The sequence below is a fragment of the Schistocerca nitens genome, chromosome 9 (genome assembly GCF_023898315.1).
Source record: "Schistocerca nitens isolate TAMUIC-IGC-003100 chromosome 9, iqSchNite1.1, whole genome shotgun sequence".
Taxonomy (NCBI): domain Eukaryota; kingdom Metazoa; phylum Arthropoda; class Insecta; order Orthoptera; family Acrididae; genus Schistocerca; species Schistocerca nitens.
Window position 1 is genome coordinate 447483512 of NC_064622.1, and position 25249 is coordinate 447508760.

The following is a 25249-nucleotide window of genomic DNA, read 5'->3' on the forward strand; positions in this document are numbered from 1 at the left end:
ACAAGACGCTCTTATCAGGATAACATCTCTAAATGTTGTGAGGAAAATATAATGTCTTTCTAGTTAGTACTCTTATTAACTTTCTGTATCCTGCAGGACTAGCAAGAAGGAGAAATCCATAGTAGCATGTACTTTCAGGACTCTGTTGATGAGTTTAAAAATGTTTTATATTTAGTTTCTGTTTATCAATACATAATGAGCCCAGTGACATTCACTTCTGGATAAAGGATATTTTTCAGAATTTTCCATGCTTTATGGCTTTCAGCCATACACAACCCCTTGCCCCTGCATGTTCTTTGATTTCATCTATGCACCATTAGTTCATCCCTTTCTTATATTTTGCTATGTTTCCTGCCCATCTCAAATTTCTGTTCATTGCAGTTGTATTTACATTTTCCACTCTAGTTTCTTCCCTGTTTTATTTTCTTGTTTTCCTATCTTTCCCAGTAATTCTCAATCTGTGATTGCTGTGATTAGTTCCTTGATTGTTTGACAATTGTCATCTGTGGCTGATGTCGATGGCCTTCCTCCCTGTTCAGCATCTCCCACATCCATGTTGCTTTGGTCAAAATTCCGAACCCATTTCACTGTGGCAGGATGTGACATTGTGTATGGTCCACATATCGCTAGAATTTCATGATGTATCTGTGTGCGGTTTAAACATTTTTCCCACAAGGATGGTAGTGTCCTGAATACTTCAACTTTGGAGTATGTTTTCAGTTGCTGCACCATTTCATTTTCAAACTGTGATGCATGTGTTAACTGTACAACAAGCAGAATTGGGTCTGCAGAGAACCCAGATGCTGAATACAGGCTATTATCTTTCTTCAGTGTCACATTCAAATTAAATGCTTCACAGCCTGCAGTTCTGTATTAGGAAATGTTATAAATGAGATAATGTATCAAATCATGATTCAGTGCATTAAAAATTATTTCTAACTATTTGACTGAGCAAGTTGATACACTTTGCAGATGCAGGACTGATGTTATGAAAGGAGTAGGCATTAGGAACTTTAGCAATCCTAATGTAAGTTTCTAATGTTTTTTTCCGGCTACTACTATAACTTCTTCTTCTTCTATTTCTGCTTGCCCGTGACTGACTTCATCCCCCTTCCATGTTGTATGAAGTTACTGTTCCATCTCTGATGACATAGATGTTGAGTGGACTTTAAATTTGACCCATATTATCCATGAGCTAGTGTAGAAGAACAGACCATAAAATCAAAACATGATATAGACTAGGTAACAGCTCTATATTATTTGTACTTGGAAGTTTTGCCCATATTGATGGTAGCAGAACTTATTAAATTACAGTCTGTTTTGATTTAAACTATTGTTTCTGGTTTCTTGATTGAAGCATTGTTAGTATGAGCCTCTGAGGCACTGTAGTGGGTGTGCTTCCAGGTGCAATAATGTATGTGGATTCAGTCACAGGAACCATGGGAACTTTGCAGTTGTTGCTGATTTACAAGCTTTCAGATTTTATTTTTGCATGAATTATTTACTCTGACATCTGCTTGATGTTTATGAAGACTTTTTGCTGAAACATATTGTTTGATTAAAAGTAACTTACCTACTATTGTGTTGACATATTTTGTTACTAGATTTCAAAAATTAAGTTTTACTTGTAAGTAAATTTAAAAATTAATTATACTGTGTATTCTTGTGTAAATTTTGTTCACTGGTGTAATTTGATGTCTTCTCTATTTAGATGCCAACAGCGTGGTTGAGCCTCTTCGATCAGGTGTTCATCCTGGCTCTTATTCCAATGATGAATAGCGTCATATACCCTGCTTTAGATCGTATGGGCCTCAGAGTAACTCTTCTGAAGCGAATTGGTTAGTAGCATTAGTGCACTTTTTATTTTTGCAATTTCTTTAGATGGTTTAACAGTTCAGATGTAGAACAAGTGCAATTCCGTAACTAAAGCATTTCACACAACAATGTTGGCTGTGCTTGCTGGAATGAGTGATGGGAAAGCAAGTAGGCTCATGACTATTAGAGATCAGAAATAAGCTCCGTACCCACTTTAAACTTGCCAGCAGGTGCAGTGATGTCATCTCTGAGCTTGTCATCTTGGTTCCTGAGTCTCTGCCACTGCCCAGTTATATGCATAAACTTGCTGCTTCAGTCATGTCAAGTAATGGTGAACTGTACTTACATGGAAAGGAGAACGATTACATGAGTTCGCAAGTAGAACAAAGGACTCACTGCCTTGTCTTTACATTACCAACTGTTGGTCATGACAATTATTATATACCAAGACAATGACTTGTTAACAGTGAATATTGTATACTGAAGAGCCAAAGAAACTGGCACACCTGCCCAATATCATGTAGGCCTCCTGAGAACATGCAGAACTACTGCATCACAACATGACATGGACTCAGCTAATGTCTGAAGTAGTCCTGGAGGGAACTGACACCATGAATTCTGCAGGGCTGTCCATAAATCTGTAAGAGTACGAGGCGGTGGAGATCTCTTCTGAACAGCACGTTGCAAGGCATCACAGATACGCCCAATAATGTTCACGTCTGTGAAGTTTGGTGGCCAGCAGAAGTGTTTAGACTCAGAAGAGTGTTCCTGGAGCCACTCTGTAGCAATTCTGGATGTGTGGGGTGTCGCATTGTCCTGCTGGAATTGCCCATCAGAATGCATAATGGACATGAATGGATGCAGGTGATCAGACAGGATGCTTATGTACGTGTCACCTGTCAGCGTTGTATCTAGATGTATGAGGTGTTCCATATCACTCCAACTACACACGCCCCACACCATTACAGAACCTCTACCAGCTTGAACAGTCCCCTGCTGACATGCAGGGTCCACCCACTTGATACAATTTGAAATGAGACTTATCTGACCAGGCACATTTCCACTCATCAACAGTCCAATGTCGGTGTTGACGGGCCCAGGTGAGGCGTAAAGCTCTGTGTCATGCAGTCATCAAGGGTACATGACTGGGCCTTTGGCTCTGAAAGCCCATATCAATGATGTTTCCTTGAATGGTTTGCATGCTGACACTTGTTGAGGGCCCAACATTGAAATCTGCAGCAATTTGCAGAAGGGCTGCACTTCTGTCATGTTGAACGATTCTGTTCAGTCATCGTCGATCCCATTCTTATAGGATCTTTTTCCGGCTGCAGCAATGTCAGAGATTTGATGTTTTACTGGATTCCTCATATTCGTGATACACTTGTAAAATGGTCATATGGAAAAATGCCCATTTCATTGCTACCTCAGAGATGCTGTGTCCCATCACTCATCCCACGTGTCTCGATGAGATCAGGATGAGGGAAAAAGTGCCTTATCCTGTCGCTCACTAGTTGTTGGCTTGCCGGAAACCTGCATTTTACCATCTGGCAGTTACAGTACTACTCTTCCTACATCTCTCTCCATGAAGGACATGGCCAAGGAGACGTGATCTCAAATTCAGCACTGCAGTTGTAAAATTGCCCAGTGTTATGGTAGCATCCCCGTCTCCTCCTCCTCCAGCTGTGCTACAGGCCACCAAATTTTCACATCACGTAACAAAATCACCTGCTACACAACCGGCAGGCTGGAAAGATCAGAAGGAGTACTCCTGCAAAAGCTTCCTCCATCCCTCCAGCCACAACATGGTGATGTCACCTGCTACACAGCCTACAGGCCGGAAAGGACAGAAGGAATAGTCCCGCAAAGACTTCCTATGTCCTTCCAGCCAACAAACATCTGAATTGCCATTAGCCAACTGCAAAGGCTCCAAGAAATCAAACAAGGGCGAATGGTCTTCTCTTTTGCTGACTCGGAGATCCCCTTCAATGGTATCACGGCATGATACCTTCACCCAGCTGATCTCCATGTCACTGATACACTGCCAATGATTTTTCTGCCTTGCACTCTGCAGACTGACCAAGGGAGAATGCTGATGCCTCTGCAGATCTCATGGACCAGGATCCTCCAGCCTCTGTGTCCTATAGAAGAGTATCTTCAAAGGCTGGCACTTGGCAGCTGCTGAGGTGACACCTTGTCATTTTTTCCCTCCTCCCCTTTCTTCATCATGACTCCCCTCCAATGAAACATTTGCACCCTTAGATCCAACAAGGAGGAATTATTGCTGCTCTTGGAATCACAGTGTCCGCCTGTTCTCTGCATCCAGAATACAAAATTGCGCCCTCATGACCACTTTGACTTCTCACATTTCTTTCTGGTACACTTTGATCTTTGACTCGCCCCTCCTTTCCAAGGATGGCATTCCATCTCATGGTTTAGTTGTGTTGCTCATGTAGGATGTGATTCACAGTCAGACCATCTCCCTGAGCACCCAGCTCTAAGCAGCTGCAATCTGCATTTTCCTTCCTCACTTCACCTTTTCCCTTTGTACTGTTTACATTCGTCTGTCATTCAGTGTCACCAGGACAGACTACTTCTCCCCCTGCGGGTTCCAGTGTTAGAATAGGTCCGAAGTATTCCTGCCATTTGTAAGAGGTGACTAAACAGAGTCTCAAATGTTTTGGCCTTTCTGTAATGGTCTCCTATAGGATTTGACCTCAAAATTATTGCGAAGAGGAGGCCACCTTTATCATTGTGGATCTGCAATTCCACTCCTTCTCCAGCCACTGGGCAAGGACACCTTCCCAGTCGTGTTTCCTCCATCCACTGTGCAGTGTGTATTTCTGCACCGATGATGATAATGGACTTGTTTGCACATGATATCCAGCATGGTGGCCAGTCTGCTGTGATGGGGTCACCATGTACCCTCTTGGTTGTAGCCTCCTGACTATACAGCAATTGCTCTGCGCCATTAACTCCCCACATATGCCAAGGAGTAGATGCCCATCTACCTGGGGTATCAGGACCCCGGCAATGGTCATCTTGCCAGGTGGCCTTTGCTGAGGCAGGGTGGCATCCTTGGGGAGGGCGCCTGGTTGGAGTGGATGGCATCAGGGCAGATGACCCACCATAAAGCAGACTGTGTCACCTCTTGCAGGTGGTCAAACACCAGCAGTCTCCAAGCTTTCAAGGTCTCAGTTCCATGCAAGGCAGTATGACCTCAAATCATTCCCCTCCCTGGCGACACCATGGGAGGAATGCCAAGCTAAAGATAGAACTTATTTTCCCAGTACCTAGAATGTACAAGAGCTGGTGGGGAATCTTTCCAGTCGATGCAGCCTCAGTTTTTGTGGAGTATTTAGAGGACAAGTTTGGGGACGTGGAGGGATTGTCCAAAATGTGATCTGGGTCAGTCCTGATAAAAACAGAATCCTCTGCCTAGGCATGGGCATTACTTGCCTATGACAAGCCGGAGGGGGGGGGGGGGGGGGGGGGCTGTTTCTGTTTCCATCATACCCCCTAAGAGCTTAAATATGGTCCAGGGTATTACTTTCCACAGGGACCTCCTTTTGCAGTCCGATGATGAGTTGTGTGTCTGTTTAGAGCAATGAGGTTTCCATTTCATCAAGCACTTCCATAGGGGTCTGAAGGATAATCAGGTTGCCGCCAGTACCTTCATCTAGGCCTGTTAGGGTGACACATTACGCCAGAAGGTAAACGTGATGGTATACCAATGTGATCTAAAGCCATATATCCCTCACCCGATGTGGTGCTTTAAGTTCCGGAAGTTTGGGCATATGTCTTCTTGCTGTAATTCCAGCATCACATGTCGAGATTGTGGGCGTCCATCACATCTCAATACTCCGTGTGCCCCACCTCACGTCTGTGTCAACTGCAGCGAGCACCACTCCCCTTGCTCATTTGACTGCAGGATTCTCAGGAAAATCATGGAATACAAGACCCTGGACCAACTGACCTACACAAGGGCTAAGAGGAAATTTGAAAGGCTAAACCCTGTGAGCATGACATAATCTTACACTGCAGCTACAACAATGGTTCCAGCCCCATCAGTTCCGCCATTTATAGTTGGTCCCCAGGGTCTCAAGACTGCATCTGCACCCTTGTCGGTGAGGGGGCACTCCTCTGCCTGTTGCTCCTGCAACACCTACTTCATGAGCAATGCCCTCCCCCAACCTCACCCCACAACCATTGGGGACATAAGTCCCCACTTCTTAGCTAGAGAAACATGTCTTCTTCGGCTCCTCTCACTAGGAAGGGATCCCTTGGATCACTCCCTTCCCAGGTTCCTACCAGTGGGAAAGAGGACACCAGCCAGTGGCTGAAGAATCCACAGGCAGCTGGTCGTAGTGCTTCAAGATCCTCCTCAGTCCCTGAGACTGAATCAGTGAAGTCCTACCACCCAGAGAAGCCCCAGGAGCAGTGAGAGACATCCAAAAATAAAAAAAGGCCCCCAAGATATAAGAAATTGCAGTGGCCCCCACACCATTGTTACTGATAAGCTCTGCATCTGAGGACAAGGTGGGATTCTGGTGTCTCCCGAGGACCGAGATCTTGCCAGACCCTCAGACCCTATGAATATCGCACACGTACTCAATCGGTGGCAACAGGGGACTCTGACGTGTAAACTGGCTCCTTGATCCCTCCATGCCTTTCCAGCCTCCAGCCAACGTCCTCCTCCAGTGGATCTGTGACAGTTGTTTCCACCACCTGGCTGAACTATGACAACTGTTAAGCTTTACACTTGCTTTCTTCTTTGTGCTCCAGGAAACCTGGTTCCTGACAGTGCGGATCCCTGCCCTTTGCAGCTATAGGTGATATTTCAAAAACTGTAGCAAATATAATAGTGTGTCAGGTGGAGTATGCACCTATGCCCTGAATTTGGTGTGTAGCGAACCTGTGCTCCTTCAAACTCCTCTTGAAGCTGTGGCTGTTAGAATAAGGACAGTGCAGGAAATAACTTTCCGCAATGTATGTTTTCACTGGGTTGACCTGCAGACAGGATTGCTCTTATACTTTCCATATTCATTCAGTTCCATCCTATGGCATTATCTTCTGGGACATTGCAGCATAGGTATTAAAAAAGTGTTCATTCTACAGAAATGTACATTAAGACTACTGTATAAAGTAGATAACCTAAATGCCAGTACGAATACTCCATATCTCATTAGCCACTCCGTCTACAATTTATCATAAATCTGCAGATGTCTAATACAGGAAGTGGACAAAAATATGGGAACACCAAAAACACAACACATCATCATGCTTGATGGCATTCGTAACAGCTTCCACTCTCCTCAGAATGGATAAATACAGGTCCTGTATGATTTTCAAAGGGATCTTATACCATTATTCCATCAAAAGTGGCAAGTTCAGGTAATGGTGATGGAGGTGAGTAGCGATCATGCACCCTTCTCTCCAAAGTAGACCACAGAGGGTAAAATGTATTGAGATATGGTGAATGTGGTGGCTAGGGGAGATGCAAAAATTCATCCTCGTGCTCACGAAACCTTATCTTGGACAATGCAGACAGTATGAACAGGAGCCTGTTGTCTTAGAACTTGATATCACCATTGGGGAACAAACATTGTAGCATGGGATGGACCTGATCAGCCAAAATGGCCGCAAAACCCTTGGCAGGAATACCACAGTATGGCTCCTCAAATCATCACCGAACCTGTTGCACCCCCCCCCCCCCCTCTCCACCTCCCACACCCCGTATCCCCCCCTCCCCTCTGACCGTGATTCACTCTTGGGATGTAAGCTTGGTCAGCAGTTGAAACAGCATGCAAGAAGACTTATCTGACAAAATGACTGCTTTCCCTTGTGCCATAGTTCAGGTTTTATGTCTTTTGCACCACCTATGACTGCTGCATTCAGTTCTGCAGTGACTTTTGAAGCTGTCGTCCTTTTATTTTTCATCACAATCCTCTTCAGCAACTGTCTGTCATGATCACTTAACACACACTTTCATCCGTGTTGTGACTGAGTGGATGTTGATTTTCCACTTTCCCTTTATGTTGTATAAATCTTCAATACAGTGTTTCGTGAAGCACCAAATACTTCAGCTACCTTGTTACAGAAGCACGCATCATACGAGCACCATCAATTTGCCTATGTTCGAATTCACTTAGCTCCGACATAATGCAGTCACAACTACACAGTACACTGTTCTGACCATGACTGGCATTTGCAACATACTGAGGATGTTGCTCAGGTGCCCATGGTCAAATACAGCAGCACAACTTTCAGGCTTGGCTGGCATCTGAATTTATGTTCAAGCATCCAATTCTGATGTTGTTTCATTATTTTTGTCCAACCCCTGTATTTCTATCAGATTGATCCTTACTTGGACACTATATAGACAACTGAGAGGGTTATGTGAAACGTTACGTAAATGTTTTGTCTGAAGATTTGTATAATAGCAATAATTTAGGCAGAGTTGGAGCCAATGGCTTTATTCAGAGTAGTTTTTTTTCCCTAACATATTTATGTGATTCCATTTAATGCTTGTATTGGGTACAACATTCACAGCAGACCACTCGGAGTTTTACTGATCACTCACTGGCTGTCAGAGAGTGCGTGACGTGGGTACACAGAACAAGCGTAAATTAGACCACCATCATTTGTCACTCCAACTATAGTGGGTCATATTTTGAGGTGCAAATCATTACAATGAATTGGAATTTTTTAGTATTTTTAAATGTTTCAATATCAACTAATTGCAGTTTTATCAGCAGGTTGTTAACTATGTACCTGATGACAAACTTTAGAAAAATACAGCTGGAATAAGAAGTTTGATAATTTATACACTCCTGGAAATGGAAAAAAGAACACATTGACACCGGTGTGTCAGACCCACCATACTTGCTCCGGACACTGCGAGAGGGCTGTACAAGCAATGATCACACGCACGGCACAGCGGACACACCAGGAACCGCGGTGTTGGCCGTCGAATGGCGCTAGCTGCGCAGCATTTGTGCACCGCCGCCGTCAGTGTCAGCCAGTTTGCCGTGGCATACGGAGCTCCATCGCAGTCTTTAACACTGGTAACATGCCGCGACAGCGTGGACGTGAACCGTATGTGCAGTTGACGGACTTTGAGCGAGGGCGTATAGTGGGCATGCGGGAGGCCGGGTGGACGTACCGCCGAATTGCTCAACACGTGGGGCGTGAGGTCTCCACAGTACATCGATGTTGTCGCCAGTGGTCGGCGGAAGGTGCACGTGCCCGTCGACCTGGGACCGGACCGCAGCGACGCACGGATGCACGCCAAGACCGTAGGATCCTACGCAGTGCCGTAGGGGACCGCACCGCCACTTCCCTGCAAATCGGCGAGGACCATTTGCAACCGTCTCCATGAAGCTGGGCTACGGTCCCGCACACCGTTAGGCCGTCTTCCGCTCACGCCCCAACATCGTGCAGCCCGCCTCCAGTGGTGTCGCGACAGGCGTGAATGGAGGGACGAATGGAGACGTGTCGTCTTCAGCGATGAGAGTCGCTTCTGCCTTGGTGCCAATGATGGTCGTATGCGTGTTTGGCGCCGTGCAGGTGAGCGCCACAATCAGGACTGCATTACGACCGAGGCACACAGGGCCAACACCCGGCATCATGGTGTGGGGAGCGATCTCCTACACTGGCCGTACACCACTGGTGATCGTCGAGGGGACACTGAATAGTGCACGGTACATCCAAACCGTCATCGAACCCATCGTTCTACCATTCCTAGACCGGCAAGGGAACTTGCTGTTCCAACAGGACAATGCACGTCCGCATGTATCCCGTGCCACCCAACGTGCTCTAGAAGGTGTAAGTCAACTACCCTGGCCAGCAAGATCTCCGGATCTGTCCCCCATTGAGCATGTTTGGGACTGGATGAAGCGTCGTCTCACGCGGTCTGCACGTCCAGCACGAACGCTGGTCCAACTGAGGCGCCAGGTGGAAATGGCATGGCAAGCCGTTCCACAGGACTACATCCAGCATCTCTACGATCGTCTCCATGGGAGAATAGCAGCCTGCATTGCTGCGAAAGGTGGATATACACTGTACTAGTGCCGACATTGTGCATGCTCTGTTGCCTGTGTCTATGTGCCTGTGGTTCTGTCAGTGTGATCATGTGATGTATCTGACCCCAGGATTGTGTCAATAAAGTTTCCCCTTCCTGGGACAATGAATTCACGGTGTTCTTATTTCAATTTCCAGGAGTGTATATGCATATGTGTATTATGCAAGTAACAGAGAATATAGTTCTTATGCAAGAAATGGTAGTATAGCATGTGGAGGTATTCCACCTTGCCTTAACTACATATTTAATTTTCAGGTTGGTAATGTCATGACAAACCTTCTCTAAGATTTACAAATCATTCTTGATGGACTCTACAGTCACCCAGTAAAAATACTTTTAATAATTACAAAACTCACTGCCTGCAAATATCTCACAAAAGACACAAATAAATCCTTATTGAAGGCAAATAAATGTTTTGACCAGTTCACTAGATGTGAATATCACATTTTAATATAAACATGACTCATGTAGATGTGATCAGGTCTGTCGCAAATTACAGTAACCTGTATCAAGCACTATCATGAATATTAGTATGTATATACAGATAGTATCAGCTAATTTAATTATAATAATAAGCCGGAAAATCCCAGCCCCACCACCTCACCTCCTGCCAACCCCAGTTGCACGTCAAGCTCTTACTTATAACTCAAAATATATAATTGCTTAATAGTGTTTGTTCACCTTTGGATCACAATACAGCAGTGATTCTGTGGGGCGCAGATTCGACAAGTCCTTAGTAGGTTTCTAGAAGTATGTGGCACGAGATATCAACACACAGGTCACACAATTCCTGTAAATTACAGACTAGTGATTTGTGCATGTGGAGCTAGCACCCAACAGTGCCACAGATGTGTTCCATCAGGTTAAGATCAGGAGAGTTCTGTTGCGAAGACATCAATGTGAATTCATTATCATGCTTCTCAGACCACTGTAGCACAATTCTGGCCTTGTAACAGGAACAGTTATCCTGCCATCACTGTCAGCAAATACATCAACTGTGAAGGGATACAGTTGGCCTGTAGTAATCTTCATTAGCCCATATCTTTTGTGGTCTCTTTGGTTAGTATCACAGGTCCCATATAAGCTCAGGTGAAAGGTGAATGTCGGCCATACCATAAAATTGTCCTCCACTGGCCCACATCCGTCACGCTGTGCAAATTTTGAGCAGCTATTTGCCTGGTTCACAGCATATCTGGAAAAGTCCATTGACCTGGTGTAACAAGAAATGGGATTAATCTAATTGGCAACACATTTCCATGGACCCATGGTCCAATCTCAGTGATCCCAGTCCCACTGCAAATGTAACTGACGATGTCGTTTGGTTAACGTGGAAACACACAGGAATTGTCTGCTGGAGAGCTCCACGTTCAACAATGTGTGCTGAGCTATGTGCTCCAAAACACTTGTGCCTGCACCATCGTGGTACTCTTGGAAAAGAAAAGCAAGAAACAAACCCCAGACACAATATCTGGACATATTCCTCAGCCAATGAGACTGAAATAAAGAAAGAGCTTCTTAAAATTGACCAAAGCAGTTTCTTTATCACCTAATAAACATTAAGTATAACTCTCGCAGAACTTGTCCGCAATAGGGCCATGGAACATCCTGAAGGCGGAATTTTCTGGGGGTTTTGAACTCCCTTGTATGACTGAAAGTCCTGAATCATCTAAGAACTGGCTCATTCCAGTGAAAAGAAAATTCGAAGAAATGGCACTACATAAGTACTGATGAAGCTGTGGACATGGTGAATTCCAGGATCCACTCCACTTGCTAATCTACATAAAGTTCGATGAACTGTGTACCTTAGACAATTTGCTTGCAGAAAATAACAAAGGTATTCAGGCTGCTATTTCCTGGACTTGTTTTGGAATTTGAACATATTAAACCCTCCATGGAAACCATTTTCATTACCACACAATATAGTGCAATATTATTTAATATGTTTTAATGTCTTGATTAAGTTTTGTTAACTAAGTTCATTTTAGTACTGTAAATTATAAGTTCGCTTAATAATGTCATTGTTCCTATTATATGATGTTTTGGACAAGTTATGAGATTGGGCTTTACAGAGGGGACAAGCCTTTGACCTACACAATCTGTGATGAGGTGTGGATAGCCAACACCTTGTCACCTACCCACAGTTTCATTGTCCATCAGTAACTTTCCATGGATGCTCACGACAGTAGCATTCAGCCGCTAAGCTTCACCCTTTCTGAGATGCTCAGTCCCTGTTGCAAGGTCATAACAGTCTTCCCTTTGTTGAAGACACTTGTGTCGGTGAGCTCCTCTGTTTTTGGTCTGTATTGTTGCTTGAATGATTCCCCATTTGTTGCTCCTCCACCTGCATGCCTTGCATACTGTGTCATGCCCATAGCGCCAACAGGTGGCACTCGTCATAATGTTTAGGCCTAGGCTCATCGGTGTATATTGTACTGTGCTGGCATGTAAACTAGAGTTCTAATTACATTTAAATGTTACAAAAGAGTGAGCCACTGCACAAGCCACCACACTGTGTTTAACTAGCTTCCTGTTGCGCTACTACTCAGGTACATCTGCCATCCAGCACACCAGAAATTTATACAGTGATTATAATAGGAGATTTCATAAATTGCCATACCTGACTTTCCGCATTAGATTCCAGGATTGCTGAAAGTCCTCACAGTTTCTTAACGAAGTTGAATACACAATCCTACTCTTTTAATGACTATGTATATTGTTTCTTGTAAGGAAGGGAAACTAAGGCCCTCAAAAATAAATGTTGTTGTTGTGGTCTTCAGTCCTGAGACTGGTTTGATGCAGCTCTCCATGCTACTCTATCCTGTGCAAGCTTCTTCATCTCCTAGTACCTACTGCAGTCTACATCCTTCTGAATCTGCTTAGTGTATTCATTTCTTGGTCTCCCTCTACGATTTTTACCCTCCACGCTGTCCTCCAATACTAAATTGGTGATCCCTTGATGCCTCAGAATATGCCCTACCAAACTCACACACACGACTGCAGTCCCAGGCAATTCAAACCACACTGCGAACAGCAGCACCAGTGCATGATGGGAGTAGCAACTGGGTGGGGGTAAGGCTGGGGCAGGGTTGGGGAGGGATGGTGTGGTGGGGGTGGTGTACAGTGAAGTTCTGTAGTTTAGATGTTGGTCAGGTAGAGGGGGGGGTGGGGTGGAGTAGTGGAAATGGTGAGAAATTAAAAAACTGGATGAGATGGTGGAATGATGGCTGTGTAGTGCTGGAATGTGAACAGGGGAGGGGTTGGATGGGAGAGAACAGTGACTAATGGAGATTGAGGCCAGGAGGGTAACAGGTATGTAGGATGTATTGCTGGGAAAGTTCCCACCTATGCAGTTCAGAAAATCTGGTGTTGATGGGAAGGAACCATATGGGACAGGCTGTGAAACAGTCATTGAAATGAAGGATATCATGTTTGGCAGCGTGTTCAGCAACCGGTTGGTCCACCTGTTTCTTGGCCACAGTTTGTCGGTGGCCATTCGTGTAGACAGACAGCTTGTTGGTTGTCATGCCTACATAGAATGCAGCACAGTGGTTGCAGCTTAGCTTGTAGATCACATGACTGGTGGCACAGATAGCCCTGCCTTTGATGGGTTAGGTGATGTTAGTGACTGGACTGGTGTAGGTGGTGGTGGGAGGATGTATGGGACAGGTCTTGCATTTAGGTCTGTTACAGGGGTATGAGACATGAGGTAAGGGATTGAGAGCAGGGGTTGTGTAAGGATGGACGAGTATATTTTGTGGGTTCACTGGATGGGGGAATACCACTGTGGGAGGGGTGGGAAGGGTAGTGGGTGAGACATTTCTCATTTCAGGACATGGCGAGAGGTAATTGAAATCCTGGCAGCAAATGTAATTCAGTTTCTCCAGTCCTGGGGGTACTGAGTTACAAAGGAATGCTCCTCTGTGGCTGGATGTTGGGACTTTGGGAGGTGGTGGGAGACTGGAAAGATAAGGCATTGGAGATTTGTTTTTGTACAAGGTTAGGAGTATAATTAAATAATTAGATATAATTATCCTCCCAACCTTGCACAAAAAAAAAAAATCTCCTGTGTCTTATCTTTGTTGGGAGGATAATTATATAATATAATTATCCTCCCAACCTTGTACAAAAATAAAATCTCCCGTACCTTATTGCTCCAGTCTCCCACCACCTCCAAAGTCCCACCTTCCAGCCACAGAGGAGCATTCCCCTCGTAACTCAGTACTCTTCTGGAGTGGAGAAACTGAATTATATTCTTCGCCAGGGTTTTGATTACCTCTCGTCGTGCCTTGAAATGAGAAATGTCCTGCCCACTATCCTACCCACGCCTCCCACAGTGGTATTGCGCCGTCCACCGAACCTACACATATACTCGTCCATCCTTACACAACCCCTGCTCTCAATCCCTTACCTCATGGCTCATACCCCAGTAATAGACCTAAATGCCAGACCTGTCCCATAAATCCTCCCACCACCACCTACTCCAATCCCGTCACTAACATCACCTATCGCATCAAATGCAGGGCTACATGTGAAACCAGTCATGTGATGTACAAGCTAAAATACAACCACTGTGCTGCATTCTATGTAGGCATGACAACCAACAAACTGTCTGTCTACATGAATGGCCACTGACAAACTGTGGCCAAGAAACAAGTGGACCACCCTGTTGCTGAACAAGCTGCCAAACATGATATCCTTCATTTCAATGACTATTTCACAGCCTGTCCTATATGGATCCTTCCCACCAACACCAACTTTTCTGAATTGTGCAGGTGGGAACTTTCCCTGCAATACAACTTACGTTCCCATAACCCTCCTGGCCACAAACTTCATTAATCACTGTCCTCACCCATCCATCCCCTTCCCTGTTCCCATTCCAGCACTATAAAGCCATCATTCCACCATCACACCCAGTTTTTTATTTCTCTCCTTTTCCACTACTCCCCCCCCCCTCCCCCCCCCCCCGCACCTCTCCCCTGTCCTCTGTCTAACCTGCAGCATTTCACTGTCTGCCACCCCCACCATACTATCCTTCCCTCTCCTCACCCCAGCCTCCTCCTTATCCTCACCCAGTCGCGACTCCCATCATGCGCTGGTGCTGTTGCTCGCAGTGTGGTTTCAGTTGCCCCTGAAACTGCAGTCATGTGTGAGTTGCGTGTGTGTATGTGTGTCTGTCATCTGTTGTTGACAAAGACCTTAATGGCCTAAAGCTATAATTGTGGGAGTCTTTTTGTTGAGCCTATCTGCGACTCAGCATGTCTGCTATATGGTGAGTAGCAACTTTTCTTTTCATTATATTTTACATTCCATCCTGGATTTTCCATTGTTGAATTCTTGCATGCACAATCTTTTGCAGTTGGGAGTTGGATCAAGTGATGCTTTTATACTAGAAATTCTGTGGAATGGGTGCTGTGGAGGAAAGTAATCAGCCACACATCCTCCAGATTTACATCTGTTGTCTTGGTGTCTTAGGCAGTCACTGTGACTCAAAAGACTGCACTGCATTATGACATGTTTCAGTACCCAAATAATTTTACAAATGTTCCTTCAGTTGATACTTTATTGCAAACATTTCACTACATTACTCCTTTTCTTTATTATTTATCAAAGCATTCAGCTGTATGCAAATCTGGGTCAATGTTGGAGTAGTCCATTTCTCCTTCTGAAGTAGAATCATTGATTACTTACTCCAGGATACTGTAAACATCGAATTTCATCTCAAAATTGTAGCATCGCATGAGCTGTGGACCAAAAGAACTAAAGTAGCCACTGAAAGTAACATGAGACTCAACAGAAGACATCAGATTCAACATAAGGTTGTGAACTAAAGATAGTACAGAATCCAGTAACAAGATGATAGCAAAATGTTGACGTCTTTCCTTCTTCAGTCTAGATATTTCTGGATAGAGCGCATTAAGCACAATGGCAGCTATGAATTTTTATGCACAACACAAGCAAATTCAGGTTTCACCTACAGCCCTGTGTGCACTCTGGAGCAGGGAAAAAGAGATTATATGGCTCTTGCTGTTTTCAGTGAAGAAATATATGTTTCCCTTGACCAGAGGTTTTAGGTAACTTTCTACTCAATCTCTCACTATTCTGGTTCTGTTTACATATTTCCCCCTTTTGCTGGATTCACAGAACTCCGCTTCTGAAGGCCACTGTATCTTTCTGATTTTGTTTACTTTTGATCTTATATGAAATTGGAGTACATTCAGAGACTCAACGAGAGAGAATATTTTTGTGTGGCAATAAGAGCCTTCAGGGGTAAATTATGGATATTGTCTTTTAGACATATTGTCCCGAGCAGATGAGAGTTATGGTGGAAGTGATAAGAATACCATAGAAATTGTAACTAACTTACCTGAAAGGTTAGTGATAAGAGGCTGAGGATTGGTTAGAAACTAATGGCTTTGTATTTCTCTTTTAATATAGGAAAAAAAGTACGCAGAACAAAATTATGATCTTCAGACAGACTGTTCACCTTTCAGTATAATTTCCACCCTTTTCATCTGTTTTTATCCTGCTTAAAAACAAGGTATTAATGCTGCATCATATATATGTGTGCCAGAACAAGTTTCTTTTAGTAGCCTAAACAGAAGAAGACTGAATGGACCATACTGTCCCAAAGTTGTATTACTTCAGCAGTGCTCTTATATTGCCATACAAAAGCATTGGAGTGTTGCATTACACACAGACATAAAGCTTACTCAGTTTATGTCTGGTGTTACAAAATATCAATGTCTTTATGTATCACACAGTTGACAATGGCATGTGATCGGGTGTTTGGTGCCCCGTTGTATACTCAACTTTTGTTGGCTGTGACATTCATCCTGTATTTTCCATACAATGATAAACTCACCTTCTTACTAAGCTGATACATCTTGTAGCATCCTATAAAACTCTTCAACCTTTTGTGAACAGGCATTGAGGTTTTACCTTCACCATTCAAACATTGTCACTGTCTGTTGTTTGGTATTAATGTCAATATAAGCCATTTTCACAAACATTACAGTGCTGCCAGCTGTTGATGGAATACACTCATCTTTCCAAGGAAAGTAGGTTATTTGCATGTTCCATGCAAATCTTGTATCTTCATCACTCATTTCTGTGCACGATAAAGCTGAGTGCTGGACAGTGTAAGATATTTCTCCTTTTAGTATTGTATTCTTCAATGTTATTGTTATTTTTGAACTGAGGTATACACAAAATTGCATAATTGGGTAAATGTACTTAACACAGTCGTGACATGTGCCCAACAGTTTAAAGAGCTGTATGCAAGAAGTTCTTGATTGGACACCACATATTGTTCTGATTACATACTTCTGTGTAATGAACTTTTTCTTTGCCAATTAAGAGTAGCCCAAAACGTGATGCCACAAGACATTAGCCCCTATACATGGAAAAAGTAAATCAGCTGAGGTCTACCATTGTCCATAATGCAAAATAGCAGAGCTTAGAATCATAAGATGATTGTAACACGTTTTCTGCTTTGGGGTCTTATCAACGCTCAAGAACTTGGAATTTCTGTTGGATCTAATGACGCTTTCCCTCGTGAAGTATTTTTTGCAGTGTCGTAACATCCTTTGTCATAATCAATGGCACATATTGTGTTTTATTTACATTGAGTGATAGTTGATGGCAACAACAATAGCTGCCCCAGTATCAATCCCTGCAGTACAACTTGTGATTATTCCCCACTTTAAAGATTCTTTTTTATTATTTATATTGTCTGATTTCTTAATGTGGCACTCTGCACCTTTTAGTTAAGCAGGATGAAAAACATTTACCAGCAAGAGCCTTGACATTGTAACGTTAGCTTTTCTAGGAGAATACCATAAACTACACAGTCAAATGCTTTTGATGACGTTGGAATAGAGACACAAAAGTCAAATTTGTTATATTACTACAATATTTTACTTGATGTGAAATAAGAGGCAGTACTTTCTGACTACCTCTCACAGATAGGTGTTTATATAATATCATATATTGTGTGACAAATAAGTGTTTTATCATTAAATAATTTAAAGAGTGAAGGCTTCCCGTCCCCTTCCCCCTCCCCCCCCCCCCCCCCCCCCACACACACACATAACCTATATGGTGATGTAAGTCATCATTCTTATGTTCCTTTCAATGACTCAGCACCTCAACTCTGGTCATTTGTTACCTTCATACCTTAAATTATTTACATTCCACCAGGACTTTTCATTACCATCTTTTATGATTAAAAACAAGCTATTGTCCCTGGAAACCTGAAATACTTTATTTCTATATGATTTTTCTGTTGCTTGTATTGCTGTGTTCTGTTTTAACAGTTAATGGGCTGTCATTGCTTAAAGAAATACTAATGTAATGTTCGTCTTTGAGTTTGAACGACATTAAAATTTTTACATAGCATATAATTAAGAAATGAAATCTCTCTCTGTGTTATTTAACCAGGTCTAGGAATGGGGTTCAGTTTTTCTGCAGCCATAGCAGCAGGTGTCCTGGAATATTTTTCGCTAAAACGCTGGCAACAGGGGTAAATACATTCAAAAAATATGTCGCTATATTTGATATGTCATTCATGCAAAATGTCTGGAAAAAATACACAAATTTCCTTATTTGCAGGCATGCCATTCAACAAGTTATACACAACACTACGTACAACGCAAGTGACATATCTTTGTTGTGGCAGATCCCACAGTACTGCCTAGTTGGCAGTGCTGAAGTCTTTGCAGGTGTTGCAGGTATGAGTACCTTTCACTTACATATTTACATTTGCTTTTTAGTATAAGAGGCATTTAGAAGACAGAAATACTGATGTGGAGAAAATTGCAGTTAAAATACAGTTAGCAGATAAATTTTCGGGAATATTTAAAAACGTTTTGGGTCTGTGTTTGTATTTTTCATCATTAATCTTTAGATTGGTTGACAGCTTTCTATGTATGTTACAAATGAACTCTTTCATTTGAGTATACTTTTTACTCTCACATTACTTGTAACTTGTTTTTAAAATACTAATTGGGGTCTTCATGTTTTATTTTCTTGTGTTGTTTCTTCTAAAATGTGCTTCTTTTTGTCTAATTAATGAGCAAGATGGCACAGGGATAAGACATTGGACTTGTATATTCAAGATAACTGCTCAAATCTACATTCAGCCATGCTGATTTGGGTTTTCAAACAATGGAAAATCCAGGATGGAATATAAAAAGATTATGAGTAGGAAAATTGCCATTCACCATATAATGGAGATGCTGAGTCACAGATAGACACAACAAAAGACTCTCACAATTGTAGCTTTTGGCCGTTAGGCCTTTGTCAACAATAGACAATCTGCCTTAACGGCCTAAAGCTATAACTTTGAGTCTCTTTGTTGTGCTTATCTGTGACTCAGCATCTACACTATATGGTGAGTAGCAACTTTCCTTCTCATAATACTGATTTGGGTTTTCTGTGATTTATATAAATAATACAGGGAGAGTGCCGGGAATGCCAACTTCTTCATCTCAGAGTAACACTTTCACCCTTCATCCTCAATTATTTGTTAGTTGTATTTCAATCTCTGTCTTCCCCTGCAATTTTTACCCTCTGAAGCTCCTCTAGTATCAGGGAAATTATTTCCTGATGTCTTTGTCCCTTATTCTTGTCAGTGTTTTCCATTTGTCACTTTCTTCTCCATATTCTACGCCTTTCTAATCTTATCAGTCCACCTAATATTCAACGTCCTTCTATAGCACCACATCCCAAATGCTTCGATTCCCTTCTTTGCAAGTTTTTCCATAGCCTGTGATGCTCCACACATACATATTCAGAAATTTCTTCTTCAGATTAAGGCCAATATTTGATACTAGTAGACTTCTCTTTGCCAGGAGTGCCCTCTTTGCCTGTGTTAGTCCGCATTGTATGTCATCCTTGCTTGTTCCATTATGGGTTACTTTGCTTACAAGACAGCAAAAGTCTTCACCTACTTCGTAATCACCAAGTCTGATGTTATGTTTCTCGGTATTGTCATTTCTGCTACTTCTCATTACTTTTGTCTTTTTCTGGTTTAGTCTCAATCCATATTCTTTACTGATTAGACTGTTTATTCCATACAATGTGTCCTTTATTACTTCTTTGCTTTTTCACTGACAGTAGCAATGTCAGTGAATATTATTATCATTATATCCTTTCACCCCGAATTTTAATGCTAATCTCAAATCTTACTTTTATTTCAGTCATTTCTTCTTTGATGTATAAATTGAACTATAGGGGTGAAAGACTTTTTACCTGTCATACACCCTTTTTAATCGGAGCACTATGTTCTTGGTCTTGTATTCTTGTTGTTCTCTCTTAGTTCATACACTCCTGGAAATTGAAATAAGAACACCGTGAATTCATTGTCCCAGGAAGGGGAAACTTTATTGACACATTCCTGGGGTCAGATACATCACATGATCACACTGACAGAACCACAGGCACATAGACACAGGCAACAGAGCATGCACAATGTCGGCACTAGTACAGTGTATATCCACCTTTCGCAGCAATGCAGGCTGCTATTCTCCCATGGAGACGATCGTAGCGATGCTGGATGTAGTCCTGTGGAACGGCTTGCCATGCCATTTCCACCTGGCGCCTCAGTTGGACCAGCGTTCGTGCTGGACGTGCAGACCGCGTGAGACGACGCTTCATCCAGTCCCAAACATGCTCAATGGGGGACAGATCCGGAGATCTTGCTGGCCAGGGTAGTTGACTTACACCTTCTAGAGCACGTTGGGTGGCACGGGATACATGCGGACGTGCATTGTCCTGTTGGAACAGCAAGTTCCCTTGCCGGTCTAGGAATGGTAGAACGATGGGTTCGATGACGGTTTGGATGTACCGTGCACTATTCAGTGTCCCCTCGACGATCACCAGTGGTGTACGGCCAGTGTAGGAGATCGCTCCCCACACCATGATGCCGGGTGTTGACCCTGTGTGCCTCGGTCGTATGCAGTTCTGATTATGGCGCTCACTTGAACGGCGCCAAACACGCATACTACCATCATTGGCACCAAGGCAGAAGCGACTCTCATCGCTGAAGACGACACGTCTCCATTCGTCCCTCCATTCACGCCTGTCGCGACACCACTGGAGGTGGGCTGCACGATGTTGGGGCGTGAGCGGAAGACGGCCTAACGGTGTGCGGGACCGTAGCCCAGCTTCATGGAGACGGTTGCGAATGGTCCTTGCCGATACCCCAGGAGCAACAGTGTCCCTAATTTGCTGGGAAGTGGCGGTGCGGTCTCCTACGGCACTGCGTAGGATCCTACGGTCTTGGCGTGCATCCGTGCGTCGCTGGGGTCCGGTCCCAGGTCGACGGGCACGTGCACCTTCCGCCGAACACTGGCGACAACATCGATGTACTGTGGAGACCTCACGCCCCACGTGTTGAGCAATTCGGCGGTACGTCCACCCGGCCTCCCGCATGCCCACTATATGCCCTCGCTCAAAGTCCATCAACTGCACATACGGTTCACGTCCACGCTGTCGCGGCATGCTACCAGTGTTAAAGACTGCGATGGAGCTCCGTATGCCACGGCAAACTGGCTGACACTGACGGCGGCGGTGCACAAATGCTGCGCAGCTAGCGCCATTCGACGGCCAACACCGCGGTTCCTGGTGTGTCCGCTGTGCCGTGCGTGTGATCATTGCTTGTACAGCCCTCTCGCAGTGTCCGGAGCAAGTATGGTGGGTCTGACACACCGGTGTCAATGTGTTCTTTTTTCCATTTCCAGGAGTGTATATATTATCCATCTTTCCTTCTAGCTTACTCCAGTTTTTCTCAGAATTACATAGAAAATACGTACACATGAGACACAAACAGTATAAACTATGTCCTCCAAACATTATTAGGATACTTCTGGTGAAAAATATGCATGCACAAGAGTTTTCATAATTATTCAGAATTATAACAAAAAACTTGTTATAACAAGAATAATAGGGATAAAAGTTCAAAACTACTATTTTCTTCAAGTAAAGGTTTGTCTGGAAAGTAATGTCACTAAGTCCATAAAAAGCAATTTCCTGGTCAGAAGGATACAATGCATCAATAAATTTTTCCAGTGAGATTTCCAAGCATTATAGGCATCCTGGAAGGCTTGGGTTAAAATGGCATTTAGGACACGCATAACAGCAGCTTTTACATTGTCGATAGTCTCAAACTGATGTCCTGTCAAGGATGTTGCGATTTGAGGAAATGAAAGAAAAAAAAAAAGTCTGCCAGAGTGAGGTCAGGACTGTGGACAGCGGTTGGCAGCATTGCCATATAGTTTTTGCACCGATAATCCTGTATCTAGAAGGCTGTGTGGCTGGGTGTGAAAGCATTGATAGAGTTTCCAGGAACTGGCAGAGTGTGATCTGATGTGGACATAAGACAGCATCGACAGTCTGTTGGCAGGTATAAACTCGTAGTCAATGATATCATTACCATGAAAAGATAGTGAGCATTGTCTTTAATGTGGATCTGGTCATGCATGCCACCTTTGGAAGTGAAGAGTGGGAGGTGTGCCACTCAGAGCTCTGTCTCTTCATCTCAATGTTACATTTGAAAACCCATGACTTGTCTCCTGTTGCAACATTGTCCAAGAAAGTAACATAATTTCTACACAATTCCAGAAATTCATCACAGACAAGCATTTGGTTGGACTTCCACTCGTCAATCAAAATTTGATTGTTCGCCATTGTTCAGTTGAACAGGGCACCACAGCTGGAATCAGACTATCAGAGGTTCATGTAGGGCATCTTAATATGGCATTGGCCCAGTAGTAGATATACTACCTCTGTGAAGGTTACTTGCAACAGTGGCTGAAACATGACAACACAGTCACATACCCTGAAAAGTTCTACTGAGGGTGACAGTAGCCAAAAAAGTGTATGCTCACACTTGTATAGTCTGTTGTAATATTGCGGATGTTACAATCTGAGGACTCGAGGAGTCACAATAATCTTGTATTTTTAACTGATGTATTAAAAAATACAGTGCTTTTCAAAAATGGAATAACATCATCTGTTGACATAACAAATAGCTTGATCTGCACTAACAGCAGAAAGTTGATTAGAGGGAATCTGCAAGAAAGTACCATATTATTTAGTCAATTTACACATTTTGTAATACAGTAAAATCAATGTATAAGATGATAAATGCTTTGCTTTTTAAGTTTAAGGTAGTTGGTAATACTGAAAATAGTTAACTGGAATACCTTGAACCAGTAAAGAGGAAATCAACTGTCTGTGGTGTTATATTATTGAGGTTATAACTGATATAGTGCTGTATGAAAAAGTGTGTGTGTGTGTGTGTATGTGTGTGTGTGTGTGTGTGTGTGTGTGTGTGTGTGTGGTGGCATGCCTCCACATTTGTGAAAGAATTCAAGCTTGAAAGCAGATTTACAGTCCTCAGTTCTTGTTTATGGGCTTATTGACTGACTAATGCCTCCATGAAACACATTGCTTGAAATCAGAGAGATTGGCAATTTGCTGTTTTTATTATGACCAAATGTGAGCTATGTTTTTTCACAGGTGAGACATAGACATAAATCAGCAGTTACATTTTAGATAGATTTGTCTATGGTTCAGCCAAAGTGTGAGTTTAGTGTGTATGAAGTTTTGAAATATTACAGAGCCACATTCCTTTTTCGAGAAAAAGTGAGTTTTCCAGCAGTCTAGACATGTTGCTGGTCATTGTTTTTTCAATTAATTGAAGATGAACATGCACAGATTGTTCTTATATGGGACAGTTCATATTCCCATTTTAGTGTAGAAGTTCGATATGTCATTACCATAGTCCCCTACTTTATTGCAAAGGTTAAGCCATCCTCACGCAGGATTTATGCTGCTTCAAGGTGCTAGCACAGTCTGTCTATCAAAACTGTACTGTTACAATGTGTAACTGTTGAGAGAGAGAGAGAGAGAGAGAGAGAGAGAGAGAGAGAGAGAGAAGGGCTGGGGGAGGGGGGGGGGTGTCTAAAGTGCAAGCTCATTAGAAATTATAAATGGATCAAGAGAAGATATTGTGAAATCCATTGTGCATGAAGTTTGATGTGTTGATGGTGGTCAGTGAACACTATTTGATTAATTAAGGGTTGTAGAATGTCAGCCTTACATACCCTCTACCACACAAGATGTAAAATCCAGCATCAAATGATGTTTGTAATGAGAGTTAGAAACATGTAGGCTGCCATGAGAGTTACCCTGAAAGAGATCCCTGTTCTCAACTTGCAGGTGAGTGCATGGCAGAACAAACACCAGCATTCAACCGTGGGATTTTCAAGAATGTTATGTTTATTTAAATACACCTTCAGTGAGACAAATGTTTTAGAACATGGACCTTTTGGAGAGTAGATGTATCTGACAGTAATAGTTGTCAATCGCAGAAATTGGGATATATTGGATCTCTTCAGTGGAATGGCATAATTTATGGACTTCGTGACCACATATATATCAAGCTCTTGTTATTCTTTCTCCATTTCCTGTCTGAGGCAGCAAACACTAGCATAACTGTGTCAAATTGTTACAGAAGTATTATGTTCAGTTAGTTACAGAGTAGGTGCTGTAGATTATTCTCAGTAACTGAGGACTGAGAGCCCCATTGAAGCTACTCCTGCTGTGTCCATTTATGCAGAGAGCCAGTTTAGTGGTGGTCATTCCTGTGTAGGTTGCTGTGCAATGAGGACATGTCAGCTGGTAAACAACATGCAGGATTTTGCAAGTTACTCTACCTTTGGTGCAATTACATTTATAGATAAAAGGTTCTCCACTTACATTTAAATAGTATATTGCATTGCAATGTATGGGGCAGTTCAAAATGAATATAGCCATTACAAATGTATCAGTAAGAATTACTGGCAATGTAAAAGAAATATATACTTTTTATGTGCTTTATAGATATTTTATAAGACTCCTGTCAGTCATGGACAACTTCTAAGTGATAATCCATTTTACACCATAGATTCTGAAGTGTATGTCAAGTTAGGAATGCAAGCGAATTACAGATGCGTTCTTAGAGTTCTAGAATTGTTTTTGGTAAAGGAAGTTCATACAAAGGTTCTTTAACACAACCCCATAAAAAGAAATCCATGGATGTCAGATCTGGAGATCTAGAGGACCAAAATCTGAACACAGCTTCACCATATCCAGTATGACTGACACAATGGTTGGGAAAATGTCAATTTAAAAAATTCCTTACCCAGTGTGGGCATATTACATTTTGTTGATAGATCGAGGTACTGCATTCATGCAAAGGTTTCCCTGGACTGTGTGTCCAAACGAAAGGCAAATCCTTTCAATGTTGTATGGCAAGACACATTTGGGAATAATGTTGGCATTTGGAAGACAGTGAAATCATCTTTTCTC

General features: G+C 42.9%; 1 protein-coding gene across 1 annotated transcript in view; it reads left to right on the plus strand.

Moving 5' to 3' along the window:
• Positions 1-25249, plus strand: part of LOC126203595 (solute carrier family 15 member 4-like) — a 62311-nt gene that overhangs the window by 25593 nt on the left and 11469 nt on the right. The window contains exons 5-7 of the mRNA XM_049937958.1: positions 1712-1838; positions 18335-18416; positions 18506-18624. Of these exons, the coding sequence (XP_049793915.1) occupies positions 1712-1838; positions 18335-18416; positions 18506-18624 (328 nt within the window). The remainder of the gene's footprint in view (positions 1-1711; positions 1839-18334; positions 18417-18505; positions 18625-25249) is intronic.